Below are 18,006 nucleotides of genomic sequence, written 5' to 3' on the forward strand. Positions count from 1 at the left end.
AAAAAGTCTTACTTAGTATTCTTGAAGAGTTATGTGTCTGGAAGAACGATGAAAAGAAGTATCGATATTGATTCTGGAAGTGAAACGAGCAATGAATCGAGCACGTTTAGTAACGGAACGACGCGACTTAAACTCCATTGTGGCATATGCAAACAACGAGACGTCGCGCCTATTCAACAGTTCAGACAGTGAAAGTGATGATCCGCGAAACATCGATACTATTTGGCGTTTGTACGATATCAACTTTCCCCATTATTCGCTCCTCTTCAAAGAAAAGCAGCTTTCTCGAGCGTGGACGTTGCAACTTCGAACCTAACGAAGCGTTGATCAAGTGCATGGAGAACCAGGTCGGCGCAAACACGAAACGAATGTATATTTAAATTGTTCCATCAAAGGCGCTGGAGAATGTAATTGAAAAATTCAAGAAATCGCAAACTTGAAAATTCGAAATCTCGAAATTTCGATTCATCGAAAATCATCGAATCAAAAATTCGATTTCAGAAATTCAAAGATTGGAAATTTCAAAAATTCAAGAATTTAACAACCGTTTCACGCGACACCAGTTGCAGCACCACCAAATCAGCTAATCGACTGGATCGCAAAGCGAGTAAAAGCACGCGAGAAGGAACCGCGCAGTGCCGAGATCGCGCGAAGAAATCGATTGTCCTCGGTTAGGCGCTCTATAATTACCCAGGGAAGGCAGTCGATTAGCGTTCCAGCGCGTGCAACGACGGTTCGCTTTTCAAGTAGTGCGCGCGTGAGGGATGCACGCATGGAGACAAAACACGCGCGCGAATTTCAGAGATACCGTGTGCGCGAGCGAGACGAAAGCGGGAAGGTGGTGCGGGGGCACGTGTCTGGGTGCAAATATAATCGTCGAGTGTCTCGCGGGGAAGTTAAGTGGCCGTGGCGAGCCGGTGCACGCAGAATAGGCTGCAATTAAGGAGCCCAGACGAAATATACATGGACGGTAGACTGGAGAGGGGGGAATGGAAGGGAGGGGAATGTTCTGTACCAGGACGGACGACGATATTCTTCGTTCGGGAGCCACCGTCAGATTGCGAGCTTTATTTTAAATTTGCATAAAGACTCGGCCTTCCCTTTACTTCTCTGCACCGCAGCAACGTTTGTGCAAACGAAAAGGCAATCCGAGGAAATTAACGCAAACCACGTTCTTCTTTCTTCAAACTCCAGCCAGTCTTAGATTCATCTACCTCGCTTCGAGCTTCGAGTACACTCTTTCCCTTCAGAAATCGTAGATTCGTTGTTTGGAGAAATCTCCTCCGGTTTCCCGTTCATTTTCTTAGATTTCGTTGAAAAGGGGGCGTTTCTATTCGGATTTATCGCTGCAGCCGTTGGATTCTCGTTGGAACGTTGATTGAACGAGAACAGAGGGTGCATTGCTATTGCGATGATCGCGTTAGGTGGTGTTCCTCTCGTTCGTTTTTCGCGAAAATCCAGCACGGTCTCGCTTGAAGCGAAACGAGATTCCACGGGATCCGCGTCATAGGTACCGGACAGCTATTGCGCACGCGAAACGCTCGTTTTCATGCACCGTCGACACGCATCGCCGTCTCTCTTCCCCGGACAAGGTCTCAATTTCATTTCACGGGAATTAATTTGGAATTAGGGAGAGTAGCCGTGGAATTCGATTAAACGTTCTGCCTTTTAATATCTCGAGAATGGACGTTTAACAATCTATAATAAGTACGCGCAGCTAGATAGAAAAGTTACAACGCGTCGAATACTCTTGCTACCCTTCTAGGCTATCATAGCTCTCTATGAAATTCCGAACAACTGGCCTGTAAACCTGTTCTCGCGTCTCGTACGATGGTCCATCGGGTAAGACAAAGAGATCCAGCACGTTCCAGCCGAGCATTTCTGAAGGACGTGGAGGAAGGTGAAGGGCCAATTACCCATAATTTTGTGTCTCGCGTAATTGGTGGAGAGCTAGATGGAAAGAGGAAGAGAAAGGAGGAGAGGATACGGCGTCTCGAGGGTCCATCGCGTTTCACCTACTCGTTGCATCGAACTCTCGTTCGATACTCGAGATTAATTCAATTTCCCCTGGCCAGTTCGGATTCTGCATGCTAACGTGCTCGAATCCTAGTTACAGAAGCCTCGAGCCACTTAATCGGCTAACCAGGGTATTCGTTGAGAGCTCTGGTCGAAGCCAAACGAGTAGCTTAAGCGGCGAAAGTCCTTTGACGAGTCCTGTTTCACTATAGCCAATATGATCTTTTTCGTTTCAGCACGCCGGCTTACGATTACGCGCCGAATCCTGACAAGCAATGGATCCTGCAGGTGACGCAGAAAATGCAGCCGATTCACAAACAGTTTACGGATCTTCTGATGACCAAAAGGCTACAAACGTTGCAGAGCGTGGACGATGCGGTGGACAGGGTACGGTGATTCATTCGTTTAGAAACGTTTCTGCAGACACGTATTAATTGAAGCTCTTGCCACGGTCGCGTCAGGAGAACCACTCGTTTCGCCGGAACGCTCGTTTATTTTTGTGCGTCCGCTTGTTAACAGATTTACCAAGAACTGAAAGACCTGGGGGAGCTGGACAACACGTATATCATCTACACGTCCGACCACGGTTACCATTTGGGACAATTTGGTCTGATCAAAGGAAAGAGCTTCCCGTTCGAGTTCGATGTCAGGGTACCGTTCTTGATCAGAGGACCTGGAATCGAACCTGGCACCATGTAAGCACCGCACGTTGTACGATTATTTTGATTCCACGTAGGCCGGGCTGCGTGTCCACTTCTCGGACTCGTCGTGCCGGGAAGTGTATCTTCGTAGGTAGTTATAAGTAGGACAAATAAACGAGTCATCATGAGTCGGTCGAGCGCGCGAAGAGGAGGCGTGAAGTTGTAAATCACGCAAGTTAGATGGAGACTAGTGGCTGCATTTGGATAAATTGATTCGCCAGTAGAGAAAGATTTACAGTTGTAACCGGCCGTAGAATCGTTTCTCAACTTTACTTTCGCTATTCCATTCTATCTTGCGCTACTGGGTATCTCTCTTCCATAATCGGTCATTGTCTTGCAACAATGTTGCACGTGGTGAATCGGTAGTTACCGTCAGGATGGTAACGTTGCCCCGTAAATTGATGTGCGAATGGGCTAAAGCACAAAAGCACACGCGATAATTTCGGTCGAAGTGCCTGGCCATTGCCGTATGTTGCATTCGTGTTGTTACATTCCTGGCAAAACGGTGCATTTACGCGTCGAACGTACGATCGCGTTCGTGCCCTTAAATCCACGCGTCGTGACGAGATTACGCTCGCGATAAATAGAGCGTATTAGTACGCGTATAAGTGATCGTTGTCTGATCGTCTTCTGGAATTACGGCTGCGCGCAGCAACTTCGGAAACGATAAATTATCGGGGTAAACTCGGCGCGGGGAGTAAAAGACAGTGCGCTAACCGACGAGACAGCTCACCGTTTTCGAGTTGCCAGACTACCGTGCGAACGCGAACCCTCGGCCATTCGCGTATAAATTGAAGCAGAACCGTGTCTGTTATAAACATCGTCGTTAGGTTAATACCACGGCGCGGCGTGGGGCAAGTTTGCTTCCGCGTGCAATCCCTTCTAGATTTAATAAACGGCGCCTGGTTTCTGCCACGAGGCGGAGCAATACCATGGTTCGTTTGAAAAACGCGATGTGTTGCGGAAAAGAATATTGTTTTCTTTCGAATGAAAGTTTTCGCGAAGCGATGAAAACGTTCAATCCTTTCACGGTGCAACACGAGAGAAACTCGGGCAAATCGTTAAATATAATTATTATAATTTGTTATCTTAGCTGCATACGTTGGCTACAAAAGTTAAAAACACTTATATATTTTTGTATTTGATGCCACAAGCGTAAATGATTATTTTCTATATCCTTTGTTCGAAATTCTTCGTCACTTTATTACGCCGCCATAGGGTTGATATTGGCTTCGTCCTTGCGATACTCAAATGTCAGGGGTGAAATTGTTTAGCTCGATAGAGCAAATATTATGATAGATCGCGCTTCTCGGGGCTATTGTTGCAGTTTTTATCAACTGCTTGCTCGTGCATCATTACGACTGACCTCCACTGGTATCTAGTAATCTACGACAATTTCTGAATAATCTTGTTGGAATGGAAATACATTTAGATTAAAAATTTGAGATTTAAAATACAATAGTAGGAGTAAGAAGGTGAACTGTTATTATAAACTTTCCTATATGTTTCCCTAAGCCCTACAAACGTTCGAAATTGAACAATACCGAAAAATCAAAGATCTATAATGCGATAAAACGAGATGAAAGGAATGGGATTCGAAGGACGAAATATCAGAATATTCGCAGCGACTTTACCGAACTGGTATTTACCCCGAGGGTTGAGCTGCAATATTGGATTACTATAAAGCATCTATATGACGTTGCAGAGTAGACGACATAGTTTTGAACATCGACTTGGCGCCGACGTTCCTGGACATAGCCGGCGTCGAGACGCCCCCCCAGATGGACGGTCGTTCTTTTAAGAAACTCTTTCAGAAGTAAGTATATCGCCAATTTTTTCGCTATACACACATATATATATCGTGAACTAAATTCCACGTTGAAAGACAATTACCTACTCGTGGGTTAAATAAGACGAAGAAAGATAAAATGAGACAAAACTGCCAAGCAAGAGAATCGAGATATTCGGATCGTAAAAACTTGATTTTTCAAGAAGAATCGCATGTTGCAGTAAACATGGAAGAAGATCAAAGTTTAAGTGGCCGGATACGTTTCTGATCGAATCTTCCGGACGTCGTGAAACTCCGGAATCGATCGCAGAATCGAAAGCACGGGAAGCCAGAAGGCAGAACCAAACGTTGGCGAAACAGCACGCGAACGCCACGCCGGAAGAGGAAGAAGACAACGTTGCCGATCCAGACGCGGAACGCGAGTCGGAGCATCGATTCTTGGAGAACGATACAGGCAGTGATCAAGACATTTCCGAGGATGACGATTTCGAGGACTCGATCATCGACGAATCGAGTAAGATATTTGCCTCGTTTTATTGCGTATTATCAAATCGTAATTCTTGCTCTTTATGTAGCCTTTCCCTATTTGGGACGCGGTTTCCCCCGCAGGAAGGCGTAACACTTCACGCTGACCTTTTCGCGGCAATAAAATTGCTCTCCGCTTTGGAGAGCTGCAATCTCGCATTATGATCCGATCTTTCAATGAATAAATTACTCGAAGCCGGAGATTTACACAGAGCCGACGACGGAATTAAGCAAAGCGTAGTCGTTTCGGTTAGATTAAATTGAAAAATTCGAACAAAGATAGGAGATCCGTAAAGTCGAAGAAAAACTGTTATCTTGCTTACTTGTATTCTGCGCGCTCTTTGATCGGCCTAATTAAGTCATCGGCAGAAGGAATTACTTAAGCGATTAAGATCGATATTCTTTAAGATTGTATCGGTTTCAGATTTTCTTAGAAGCGTAAAGTTTTAATTAGTTTCGACAGACGCTTTATCTTGCGACACGGAAAAAACATCGAAGGAACTTCTTCTTCGGCTACGTCCAGGAATTCAACGTAATTGAAACTCGCGGTTAAGTCGAACGAATTCTTATTCAACCGGTTTGGATAATCACGTTGAAAAGGGGCTCGAATCCCTCTGGGGTCGGACGTAAGTCTTGTCGAAGTTTCGCTAGTCGGGATTTACGCAATGATCAAAGTTTAATCCCATTTTATTGGTCCGCGCACCCGGTTCTTTCATAAAATCTCCTCTCGTCGCTCTCCTTCGCTATGGAATGGGATTTCCAGTTGTAACTACGAAGGACGGACCCCGAGAAGTGAATATTCTCAAGGAACACGATTGCAAGAAAATAGCGGCGAATAACCGTAAAATGATGATCTCCGCCTTTCAGACTCTGATCCACACCTGGATAATAGGGTTCATCCTGTTCACTCATCCTTCTCGTCGAAGCACGAACGGTTGGCCATCGAGTGCTCGCGACCGGAAGTCCAGACGAATTGTATTCCAGGTCAAAAGTGGCGCTGCGAGAGGGAAGGTCACCGATGGAGGAGACACAAGTGCAAATATGCCGCCCCTTCGCCAAGGATGTCGAAGAAATGCGCCTGTTTCACGCCAAATGGAGTCGTTTATACCAGATTGGAGTCGAATGATTACATCGATGGGCATCGATATGGCTTTGGCAGAGACAGAAGACCCACAGATGTGTATACGGACGTGGCCAGATATTTTGCTAGACGAGGTATCTCACGAGAGCTACCCATTCCGTTCAATTTATTTAGTAACGTTCTCGAGATTAAAAATATTTTAATAATGTTGAGTGTTTTAATATCATGAAATATCGCATTTGCCACGATATGGGATATGCGAATCACTCAGGAAAGAAATTGATCCACATAATTTTCTAAAAATTTCTTAATGTTAGTAGAGCAGATGCATGTTTAAATATTGAGAAATTAAAAAGTATTTCCGACATTCTTACGCTTTTCCAATAAAAATAAAGATCAATTGGTTTCTTGTCCCGTGCCATAAAAAATCATTTTGGTTGATTAAAAGATCAATAAGGGGATAGGATGCAGAGATTAATAATTCTTAGTAAGGAAGGAGATCATCGTTCACGATTTTTCTCAGGCAAACGAGACGTGTCAGATATGGACAGCGAAGATGTTAGCCGAGATATCGATGGGAACGATGATGACTATAATGATGGTGAACGGGACCGACGAGCCATCGACGAGGAGGACGACGAGGACTTCTTCCAGGAACTGAACAGCCTCGCGAACGATGTTAAGAGGGAATACGTAAACTTGATCTTCAGGTACGAAAGTTTAGAAAGTCGTTGATGATTCGTTGGATAAGACACGAACGTTTCATCGTAATGAATGTGCTCCTAGGGACAGGTTTGATAATCGGACGTCGGAAGACGAATCTCTCGAGTTCGATAATTTAAATGAATCTGAATACTCGATCAATGACTTCGATCCTAGTTTGGATAAAGTAGTGAAAGGACGGCTGAACATTGAAGACGTGGTAAAGAGACACAGGAGGGTACGGAGGAGTGTCACGAAGAAAGACACTGTTGAACATGTGACGAAGATCATGGAGAGTATCGAAGAAGAACTGGATGATTTAAAGGTATATACTTCTAATATAACAAATTTACGGGCGAACGTATGATCCTCATTCTCATATTTAGGCAACCCAAGCACGGCAATCAGAATCAAAAAGAACGTTTCCACCGAAATGTTCGGTTCTTCCACAAGGAGGCGTGAACTGCTCAGAAACCGTGTACCAAGATCCCAACGAATGGCGAATTTCGAGGCGAGAAATTGAACAACAGATCAGAGAAATGAGGTTGCAGTTGGAAACTTTAAAAGTGAGCATCGAAAATACGTGTTTTATTTCGTACAAAGTATGTATGACGTGGTATTCATTCCAGGATATTCGTCGTCACTTGATGACCAAGCGACCTCAAGTTATGCGAGACCCAGAGGATGGGTCAAAGAACACAGAGGAAGCACACAAATCGCACCATCACCCTTCGAAGAACCACGTGAATCGCCATCACAAGAAACACGATCACACTACTACGCTTAATCCTACTGCATCAACCATTCGTTCCATCGTGAAACACAACCAAGTGGCGGAAGACAAAACTGCATTTACAGATACTACGGAGAAGCCTAGATTTAACGTTACAGTCACAGAAAGTACCGATATCGATACGACCACCACGACTGAACCAACATCCACCACGTTATCAACGACTTCCAAACAAAAAAAGGCGCCACGTCGTCAAAAGATGAAGGAAGTCGTCGCTAACAGGACGGAAGTGGAGGATGATAAACCACAAAGGCGCAGGAAGTTTCACCATCATCGAAGGAACAATACTCTGTTCACAAACAGCGTGCATGATGAGACTCCAATAGTGAATGTTAGTGAAACAATGGAGACGACTGTGACTACGCAAAGCACCACACCGAATCAGAGGCATCAGAAGTATCATCAAACCAAGTATGCAACCGTTCCTACCACGACGATGAAAGAAACCACGATTCGAAAAGAGACTTCTAGCAGTATAGGAGCCACGAATGACTTTACCAAAGAAACTACGATAGGAACAAACGGCCAAACGGTGCTATCAACGGGATCAGAGACAGCGTCTACTCTCGGTGAATCGACAGAGCCACAAAGAACGACTCCGGTGTTTCCCAGGACAAGTACCGAAGCTCGTTCGAGAACGTTCCCGTCTACGACTGTGACTACGACGCCCATGACCACACCAGTTACGGCATCTTCGACTAGAAGGTTTTCAAAGGTGCAGAAGAATAGAACGACCAATCTTGGACCCTCTAGGATCGATGTTACTATTTTAGAATCTCCTGATAGAAGGAACAGGCAAGGTTAGTAATTGTGCATACAGTGACTCACGAAAATATTTGAATACAGATTTGATTGAACTTATTCTTTTTATACTAGATATAATAGATATAGCAAATAGTAATCGTCGACTACCACCGATGTTGAACAGTCCTCTAGAAGCTCGTCATAAGTGTTACTGCGAGCCTGATTCTTACTCGAAAAAAGATGAGAAAGAAATTGCTCGAGAGGAAAGAAGAAGGTTGAAGGAAGAACGTTTGAAGAAGAAGGAAAGAAAATTGAGAAAGAAGGCCAAACTCGAGAAGGAATGTTTAACGGAGAAGATGAACTGCTTCGAACACGATAACGACCATTGGCGCACTGCTCCGTTATGGAGCGCGGGACCATTCTGTTTTTGTATGAATGCTAATAATAATACGTATTCGTGTATTCGTACCATTAACGCGACACACAACTTCCTTTATTGCGAGTTTACTACTGGCTTGGTCACTTATTATAACCTCAGGATCGGTGAGTGCGGCATTTGTACGTGTAAAATCAGTTTTCTAAGGAAAATTGGTTTCAATTATTAGCTCTTGTTCCTTTTTCGTTTAGATCCATTCGAACAGTGGAACAGGCTTTCATCTTTAACATCTTCAGAACGTTCCTATCTTCACGATCAATTGGAACATTTGAAGGGCTGCAAAGGAACAAGGGATTGTACGGTTGGAAGCGCGAGGGAAGCGCTGCCACAACTGCAGCAACATCAGAGATTCATTTCAAAGAGAAAATACGCAAATTCCTTTGGTATGTCTGACTGATAATATATAAAATAGAAATTTTAGAAATTTATCTATTAATTTGTTGATATTTCTTTTTATAGAAGATATGTTCATACCATCAACGTTACAAATTATTCGAGAAAGCGAACTCAGTAGCCCGCCGAATAAGAGACGAAAAAAGTTGCAAACGTAAATATATTTTTAATCGAAAACTTGACTTTATATTATGTGTGATATACTGAATTATTACTTTTTATTAAGGAGCGTTTGGAACAGACGAAGCAGAAGTTGGCAAAGTAGTTGGAAGCATCATCAAGACGCGGTGAATTATCGTCGACACAGACATCAGTACTGATAATCATGGTTCGTTTATTTCTCTTTGGACAAGTCGTCGAAGGATGCGTGACAGCATTGCCTTAGATGTATATTAATTTCGCGATGCATTTAATAACGTAATTTATTTAGTAATATTTAATTGAGAAAGGATACGTGATATTTAATTGAGAATGTTCGGATTCTATTAATTAGACTCGCGTTGCTCGATACGAGTACACCGTGTATATTTTTAACATTATACTTCTTATGGCAAAATTATTGCGACTGATCGGACGCGTATCGCGTGTATTATAATCACGCGTATTTAACAATCGAAAACGATCTAAACAATCCTTTTTTTACTTAATAGCCGATATTTTTTATAATAATTTATTTACTACTACGTCCCTTTAAGTCTCTTTATACAAGAAGCGAATTATCTCGAATAAAACTATATTTGCCTAACGAGATTTAGAGAAATTTAAAAAAATCTTCGATTATCCAAAACTAGCAACACGATACTTCTTTACGAGGTGAATAACCGATATCAGTAGCTTTATAGACAATAGAGTGTCTAAGAGGAGAGAAGGATATGAGAGTTCGTCTATCGCGTTAAAGAGCTATTTCAAATTCGAATTCTACGTGACTACGAACTGAAACGCACAACGAAAGAACAAAACACAATATAAAAATCGTCCTGCCAAAAGCCTTTTACCTTTCCTTACGAAAATTTCTATACGCCAGTACGTTCATGAAACGTTTATTCTATCAAAACTGCCATTCGTTTTATTCTTTCCTATTGCCTTCAAGCAATCATGTTGCAGAATAAATTGTCACTTTTGTGTCTAACAATCGTTCTAGCCAATCGTTACTAGGATGTTTGAGTAGAGACAGGAAAAAGGAAGGTAATTTAAGCCACAATGCTAAGACTGTACGAGTTTCAATGAAAACAATTAAAAAAGCAACTTTTAACATCATTTATTCTGCGTAATTTCCTGTCTTTCTAGAAACAGTATGAAAACTTTTGTGATTGCTACATCTAACAATCTGTTATTAAAAAAAAAAAAAAAAAAAATTGAATGCTAATGGATGCATATGCTGCTATAAGTATACAAGCAAAAAGTAAACTTTGCTTACTTAAAACGTTTGCTTGAACAATTCTAAAAGAGTCTTAGACAATATTTGTCCTTTTACAATTTCTATTGTTGTAGTTGAAATATTACATATCTATACGTCACTATACAATAGCTAGATGCTTGTTTCCATTAGCATTCTATTTTTTTACAAGTATATGTCTGTGTTATGTACTAGATTCTCAGTTAGTGCCCTGAGAATATCTTCAAGATTTTGAAGTTAAAGCAATGTATTTAAATCATGTGAAATAAATAAATAAATACTGTCCGAATTGCGATTGATACTCCGTTCACTTAAATAAAAAAATGAACAAATTTTTCGATAATAAAGAAAGAAAAAAAAAAGATAAAAAGAAATTGAAAAAATATAAACATATTTCTTTGTATCTTTTAATGTCTTTTACATAAATTAACAGGAACTTTAATAGAAAAATAATATGCATGAAGAAAACATTTCTGACTTCAAATAATTCTTAATTAATAGATATGCAGAACTTAAAAATCAATAGTAGGATCGAAATCTTCATTGTCATCAAAAATGTTTTTTGCACTTTTAATTTCAGTGGTATTTTTGCTATACAAATTAGTACTTTCGCTATTATCATTGCTACATAGTGCATTATCTATTTCTTCTGGTATAAAATTATCATATTCTTCCTCATTATTATAGATCAAATCTTGTTTAGAATCATTTTCATAAGAAAGATCGCTATCTATATCTGTGTGTTCATTTTGTGAGCAGTCGTACATCATATTATTATCAAGATGTTCTATATCATCAGATTTTTTATAATTGCTACTTTGATTACTTGCAGCTTCAAAAGTATTAGATCTAATCTCTTCTGGTGTATCTAGATATTTTGCCCACTTGCTTTCCACTTTTATATTTGGCTTTGGTTTTTCAGGATGATAATTCATATAGTTATCATTAATACTATTACATCCACTAAAGGATATATTCTCCTGAATCTCATGTTTTTTCATAAGATTTAATTTTTGAACCATAACACGACAATCTCTACCTGAGCCTTTAAAATAAGCCTAAAAATTGCAATCATCTGCTACCTTGCACGTATGACATTTGTTTTGTGATATATTATGATGAACATTGAAATTACAATTCTTCTGCTATAAATGGAATTAACTAACCTGTTTGAATGTCTGTTTAAAATTACATATTTTGCATTGCCATTTCTTTGCTTTCTTGACTATGTGAACCTATAATTCATAAATTATTAGAAATCGAACGTTATAATACCAATTGACAATAAATTACTGCGCATTTGATAGTTACTTGATATGTTTTACACGAATAACAGCGTAAAATGTTCATTTCCTGTGACATGATGCTAATTTATAGAAATATGATTGCAAAGAACGCTTTCTAAGGTTAAATCTATTATGTTTCAAAGAATAACACTTTTCAAATTATTTCAAACTTCGAATGTCCTTGATGCTTGAAGATGCAGCATGACCATTATGGCGGTATCACATTTTGGCGGGAAACTAAGTTGTTCAATTTTCGGTACTTCCGATAGATTAAATGCTTCCGGTAGATTTGATTCGATTTATGCGTTCTAGATTTTACAATTTTCATTTAAATATTTTGTTATAAACGCGCAAAAAAGAAGTGAAAAGCAGCAATACTACTTTAATTACATTTTAAGGTAATAATTTTCGTAAAATATTTCTTATTATTCAAAGCATAACAAATTAAAGTTACTTTTTATAAAGATGGTTACTCCTAATGGCGAATTCTTATGATGAATTGCAATAGATTATGTTTCATCTCTGTTTAAAGGAACCAGTATGCATTCATATTTACTTATTATGTTATACTATTATATTTACACACAAATCTTAACACATTTATCAAAAATAATTTAGCTAACAATCAAACATAAGTCATTCATTCAAAGTCTATTTTGCAATTGGGCAAAGCTTTAGTAAGTTCTTTCTGAACAGTATTATCCGTGATACGTGATAGTCCTTGAATTTTTAATTGTTTTAGATTTCTGAAATACCAAAATATAAGCAACATTACATTTTGTTAGATATATCTTATTCATTTTTATATATATTACATACTTCAATACTTTTAATTGACGTAGTCCACCATCATCAATGCTTTTACATTTTATAATTTCTAAATTAGTTAAAGAATCTTGAATAAGCGATAGATAGGGTATAGCTTTATTATCAACGTATCTGCAGCTTTCCAATTTTATATTTTTTATGTGTTTGCATCCTTCTAATGTGGTAACCCAATGAATAATTGTGATCATATACAAACTATTTCATGTCATTAAATTAACTACGATACTAACCAAGATATGGAAATCCTACATCACATATTCCAGCATCATTTGCTTCAATAGATTCAATGTAATAGTTTCCACTAGATGGTAATGCGTTATAATCAGTTAATGGTTCAGAAAAATCTTTCCATTTGACAGATGCTCCATTTTTTAAAAGCCATTCTGCACAAGCACGATCTGGACCAATTTCCTTTATACGATCAGCATCAACTCTTTAAAAAAATGTTTCTTTTATATTTTGTTCAATGAATCAAACAATAATGCTTTATTGTAATACCTATTAAATACAACAGTAAGCCAGTAAAAGAAAGGCCTACTTTGATTTCTTGTATTTTGAATTAAAGATGTTAATTTGCTTAATGTCTGAAATAAAAAGTATATGACAATAATCCTATTAATGGCAAACTGAAGTAAATTTTTTATAGTCTTACATAGACTGTCATTGTTCTTCTATTGTTTTAACAGTAATATCATTAAATAATTATAATATTACTCAAATCTTAAGGTTCCAGAAGCACTAGTTACTTAATCACAATGTAAGAACCAAATTGCGCATAGAAGATCGTGTATATACTCATAATCCTATAATAGACCAAAGAACTATGACATCTAATCAGATAATATTTTGAAAGTTAGACAGTGCGCATTACTATTTACAATACAAGTTAAGAATTTATGCAAGGTGCAAACATTTAAGTAATAAAATCAAGATATTCCGACAGAGGGCGAAAACAAATTTCCCGGTGGGTAATATAAAATTTTATTCGAAATACCACATTAGTTTCTTGAGCACAAAGAAACAATATCGCTGTGGGGAATATTGAATCATAAACAGATGAAAAGAATTCCAAATCATATGATTCCCAGCTATTAAAAGAATTTGTATCAATCACTTATACAGTATACATTGTTTAATACAGATGTCAGAGACAAACTGCATTTCAGTGGGTTATACTATTCTACGTTACTCGTAGCCTCTGGATCTTATAATTGTATGTGCCGCCGGTTTGAAGAGTCAAAACAAACCTGTGTGATTACGTACGGTAGTGATTACGTTTGGCAGAAAAGCTACTAAATAGCAACGATATGAGTCGAAGGAAAAGAGCGAAGGTTTGTCTTGTTAGTCTTCTATCCCACATTTAATATTATACAGTACTAAATATATTCTTATAAGGGTTATTATATGATGTGTTATTTAGTACACTGATTGTTACAAAGTTTTACTATAATATGAATCAAGTGTTGGTTTTCGCATATTCCTTCATGAAATAGTACTAGACGGTAGAAATTCTTGTGTGGAGGATAATTCGCACACGTATACCTTGAATAATACTGTGCTGTAAATAACCAGACTAGGTTATGTTTTGGTTAGACTCATTATTTGTTACTTATCTTACTTTGTCAATAATCGTAAATTTATCTTTCTCTAATTAAAAGCGAGTATATTGTGTGTAAATTAAAATAAATGTTTTTTATGCAACTTTTAATTCATCAACGTCTGTAGAAACTTTTAACCTATATGTTAAAGTAGATCTCTGCATACTTAATAAAGTTTTGGTTACGAATTGATTTACCATTGAATATTGCTTCTTTTATTTGTGATTTTATTATATTCATATCTATATATAGGTGGAGTACAGAGAAATGGAAGAGAAGTATAATCAAATGGAAGATGAAAATGCTTCAGATACATCGGAAAAATCTAAACCTGGTCTGGTTACTCCAGAAAAAAAAGCTGTGAATGAAGTAAAAAAAGATACTGATACAAATATATCACAATCTGTATCTACCTCTTCTGCTCCAAAAATTGAAGTAAAAGATGAAGATGATCAAGATAGCGATCATGAAGATCCTCATGGTAAATCTATCTGTTAATGAAATATATTTTTTCTGTAATTGATTAAATTTTAATTTCTATATTTAATTATAGTAAAGGAATTACTTAATGGTTTGGAGGGGGCAGCATTTCAAAGTCGTCTTCCATTTGATAAGCTAACTTCCACAGAAGCTGCTTGTTTCCCAGATGTTTCTGGTGGACCACCGCAGACCCAAAAAGTTTTCCTTCACATTAGAAATAGACTCGTAAGAAACGTTAAGTTAAAAAGAAAATTGCGGAATTTTCATATATAAATGTTTTTATTTCAGTTGCAACTATGGCTTGAGAATCCAAAGCAACAATTGATAGTTGAAAATGCTCTGCCAGCGATAGAACCACCTTATAATAGCGACACTGTATTGGCACGTCGAATTCATGCATTTTTAGAACGACATGGTTTTATTAATTTCGGAGTATTTAAACGACTTAAGGTGATATATGTTTTTATAATACATTTTCTACATGAATACTATTTATAACAAATTATTGTCTTTTTATTTTAGCCATTACCTACGAAGAAATTAGGTAAAGTAATCGTAATTGGAGCAGGTATTGCTGGTTTAGCTGCTGCTCAACAAATGCAACAATTTGGCTTAGAAGTAATCGTACTCGAAGCACGGGTAATTGTTATTTAAAATTTTATTTTGTATTTAAAAAAATGTGTAAGACATGTTTTTCATATAAGTTTCTGATTTTATAGGATCGTGTTGGTGGTCGAATTGCAACATTTCGTAAATCTTCATACATCGCCGATCTCGGTGCTATGGTAGTTACAGGGCTAGGTGGAAATCCAGTGACAACACTTAGTAAACAAATCAATATGGAACTTCACAAAATACGACAAAAGTGTCCTTTGTACGAAAGCGATGGTCAAACGGTTAATATAAATATAGTACATTTAAATGTTGTAATGATTAAATGTTTAAAACAATTATTTATGAAGTTTTAATATTTTTTTCCACGGATAGGTCCCGAAAGATAAAGACGAAATGGTAGAGAGAGAGTTTAACCGGTTACTGGAAGCTACGTCGTATCTTTCACATCAATTAGATTTTAATTACGTGGGTAGTGCTGGATCAGGGCAAAGTGGTAATACACGACCGGTTTCCTTGGGTCAGGCATTGGAGTGGGTGATACGTTTGCAAGAGCAAGGTGTCAAACAGCGTCAAGTTGCTCATTTGCGTTCCGTACTATCGCTTCAAGCTCGGCTTATCACCAATCAACATAGGGTAAGTATTCGAATTATTTATGCTTTGAATTTTTAGGAAATACTAAGAGTTCTTGTATTATAGATGATAGCGATCATGGATCGTTTGGTCGAATTAAATAAACAGTATAAAGAAATGACTGAGAGTAAATTACAAACACGTGATATAACACAAGAATTTGTATTACGTTCTAAGTTGCGTGATCTTCATAACGCATGCAAGGTATGGTCTTTTTTGTTTGGTTTTTAATATCTTTATTTATACAGTCTTGCACAGGCATTATATACTTTATTTGCTATATCAGGAATGGGATCAACTCTCTGAACAACAGAAAGAAATCGAAGCGAAGTTACAAGAATTAGAAGCTTCTCCCCCTAGGTAAGTTTCGTTCGTTATCTGTTACACAATATCTTGCAAATTAAATTCTTGGTATGTGAAATTTTTGTTTCCTGTTCACAGTGACGTATACCTTTCTTCGAAGGACCGTCAGATATTGGATTGGCACTTTGCGAATTTGGAGTTCGCCAACGCAACGTCGCTATCAAATCTGAGCCTGAAACATTGGGACCAAGACGACGACTTCGAATTCACCGGCAGTCATCTAACAGGTAAGTCTTTTTAACAATGTTACATAAACTAGCGTTTTGCTTTATTAAATTATCTGTTGCTGACTTTCACTGGGCGAGCGATTAGAGTTTACTTAAATCGCTAGCTAAATCGAGCGTAATTATTATAGTTGTACATTGCGATACGTTAAACACGCGAAAACATTCTAATTTCATGGAGCGTGCGTGATTCGTCGGGTATCCCCGCACGGCGTAACGCGTATACGGCATTATATCGACGTTCTCGAGAAATTGCTTAACCAGCCAGTAGATGGTATAGATAACGGGTGAATTATTCGCGGGCTGCATCTCCTTTACAGGCATCGGATAGTCTCTCGTACTCGGTGTCCGTACAGTTGACTTTATCAACCTTATTGAAAGTCGATAGCATGAGATTCCGTGTAGATAGTACGCTATATCCCTTAACCGATCGGTTACCAGAGTTCTCATTATGTGAAATTATACTATGATCATAGCGTGTTCGCCGTGCTAGAGCCTACTAATGCGTTAACAAAAACGAAAACAGCGAGAAATATGACTATAGATAATCAAGCGGTTTCGTATTTTACACTGTTCGAGTGTTCTCTCTGTTCTTAACTCCAAAGTCTAAGTTAACGGTCTACCTTACTATTTCCTTAATCATTATCTCAAGTATTTACATTAAACAACTGAGCCTCTCCGGAAATAATTGGCATTCCAGTGCGGTTCAAATGATTGTATCGAGGCATTGCAATAAAAACTGTTAAAAGCTTCTGGGCGTAACTTCGTGACGTGCCTTTGCGTTACCATTCTCTGTTGCACTCATATCGCGTATCGGACTCATGACAATCGAAAAGACAGCCTCGACGCGAACGTGATCTCAGAGCCTTTCGAGAACCTTAATGACGTTACTTGTAATTCCTACTACACGATTCACACCCGGAAGCTTCTATCGTTTCAACTGGGAGAATCAGCGGAGTGAATGGTCAGTCGTGGATCTCGCACGAAATATCGTCCCTAGTAAACGAACGGTAAACGCAGCTTTAATAGATACCCGAGGTGGACGTTGGTGGATGTTGCGTATCAGTGGACCGTAACCCAGCGGAGTAACGTGGTCGCGCGTGTCGCTACCGCGAAGCACACTCGACTGACAGTGAGCGAACGAACCGGTCGAGTCAGGCTCGAATTCCAATATTGCTCCGCTGTCGTTCGAGCGACCACGCAGTCGAGTGCATCGTGCGAGAGAGCGAACTCGAGCGAGCGAAGTGAATGCGCTCCTTGAACACAGGCTGAAACAAGAGACGCGCGAGGAGGATGTTGTGCGCCCCCGTTCTTACGGGGCCACGGTACGCGGCCATGGTGGTCAATCCGAAATTAAAGCGATGCCCACAGTCCATGACTGACGTGCATCGGTTATCATGACGGCC

The 18,006-nt window shown here is 38.9% G+C and overlaps 4 protein-coding genes across 7 annotated transcripts in view; 2 read left to right on the forward strand and 2 right to left on the reverse strand.

The window, feature by feature from the left end:
* LOC126928903 (extracellular sulfatase SULF-1 homolog) overlaps positions 1–10,865 on the forward strand; it is a 79,598-nt gene extending 68,733 nt beyond the window's left edge. Inside the window, exons 5-17 of one of the 3 annotated variants that reach the window (XM_050744762.1) lie at positions 2,253–2,403; positions 2,536–2,711; positions 4,423–4,533; positions 4,728–5,020; positions 5,899–6,246; positions 6,636–6,822; positions 6,905–7,139; positions 7,201–7,380; positions 7,444–8,407; positions 8,484–8,894; positions 8,979–9,170; positions 9,247–9,334; positions 9,407–10,865. In XM_050744762.1, the coding sequence (XP_050600719.1) occupies positions 2,253–2,403; positions 2,536–2,711; positions 4,423–4,533; positions 4,728–5,020; positions 5,899–6,246; positions 6,636–6,822; positions 6,905–7,139; positions 7,201–7,380; positions 7,444–8,407; positions 8,484–8,894; positions 8,979–9,170; positions 9,247–9,334; positions 9,407–9,500 (3,430 nt within the window). In that variant the 3' untranslated portion in view covers positions 9,501–10,865. Of the gene's footprint in view, positions 1–2,252; positions 2,404–2,535; positions 2,712–4,422; positions 4,534–4,727; positions 5,021–5,898; positions 6,247–6,635; positions 6,823–6,898; positions 7,140–7,200; positions 7,381–7,443; positions 8,408–8,483; positions 8,895–8,978; positions 9,171–9,246; positions 9,335–9,406 lie in introns of all 3 variants that reach the window. The other 2 variants (XM_050744763.1, XM_050744761.1) reach the window with 2 other exon arrangements.
* Positions 1–13,490, reverse strand: part of LOC126928961 (ATP synthase subunit s, mitochondrial) — a 33,475-nt gene extending 19,985 nt beyond the window's left edge. Inside the window, exons 1-5 of one of the 2 annotated variants that reach the window (XM_050744920.1) lie at positions 13,343–13,490; positions 13,189–13,274; positions 12,921–13,123; positions 12,682–12,844; positions 12,574–12,608 (exon numbers count right to left, since the gene is read on the reverse strand). In XM_050744920.1, coding sequence (XP_050600877.1) covers positions 12,574–12,608; positions 12,682–12,844; positions 12,921–13,123; positions 13,189–13,274; positions 13,343–13,354 — 499 coding nt within the window. In that variant the 5' untranslated portion in view covers positions 13,355–13,490. Of the gene's footprint in view, positions 1–12,413; positions 12,609–12,681; positions 12,845–12,920; positions 13,124–13,188; positions 13,275–13,342 lie in introns of those variants that run through there. The other variant, XM_050744919.1, reaches the window with a different exon arrangement.
* On the reverse strand, positions 10,424–12,167 carry LOC126928959 (uncharacterized). The gene is made up of 3 exons (XM_050744917.1): positions 11,888–12,167; positions 11,743–11,811; positions 10,424–11,634 (listed from the first exon to the last, which is right to left on the reverse strand). The coding sequence occupies exons 1-3, from the start codon at positions 11,936–11,938 to the stop codon at positions 11,089–11,091; spliced, it is 666 nt and encodes a 221-aa protein (XP_050600874.1). The 5' UTR covers positions 11,939–12,167; the 3' UTR covers positions 10,424–11,088.
* Positions 13,491–13,733: 243 nt separating the features above from the next.
* The window catches only part of LOC126928919 (lysine-specific histone demethylase 1A), a 100,534-nt gene continuing 96,261 nt past the window's right edge, over positions 13,734–18,006 (forward strand). Inside the window, exons 1-10 of the mRNA XM_050744810.1 lie at positions 13,734–14,021; positions 14,541–14,769; positions 14,842–14,993; positions 15,057–15,218; positions 15,291–15,407; positions 15,488–15,664; positions 15,756–16,016; positions 16,080–16,217; positions 16,300–16,373; positions 16,455–16,603. Coding sequence (XP_050600767.1) covers positions 13,998–14,021; positions 14,541–14,769; positions 14,842–14,993; positions 15,057–15,218; positions 15,291–15,407; positions 15,488–15,664; positions 15,756–16,016; positions 16,080–16,217; positions 16,300–16,373; positions 16,455–16,603 — 1,483 coding nt within the window. The 5' untranslated portion in view covers positions 13,734–13,997. The remainder of the gene's footprint in view (positions 14,022–14,540; positions 14,770–14,841; positions 14,994–15,056; positions 15,219–15,290; positions 15,408–15,487; positions 15,665–15,755; positions 16,017–16,079; positions 16,218–16,299; positions 16,374–16,454; positions 16,604–18,006) is intronic.

This window comes from Bombus affinis, chromosome 2 (genome assembly GCF_024516045.1).
Source record: "Bombus affinis isolate iyBomAffi1 chromosome 2, iyBomAffi1.2, whole genome shotgun sequence".
Lineage (NCBI taxonomy): Eukaryota > Metazoa > Arthropoda > Insecta > Hymenoptera > Apidae > Bombus > Bombus affinis.

Coding starts and splice junctions, on each gene's coding strand:
- LOC126928959 (XM_050744917.1), bottom strand. CDS start 11,938: ATGTCACAGGAAATGAACATTTTACGCTGTTATTCGTGTAAAACATAT. Junction 11,812..11,887: donor ATTCGTGTAAAACATATCAA/GTAACTATCAAA, acceptor TATGAATTATAG/GTTCACATAGTCAAGAAAGC. Junction 11,635..11,742: donor TTAAACAGACATTCAAACAG/GTTAGTTAATTC, acceptor TGCAATTTTTAG/GCTTATTTTAAAGGCTCAGG.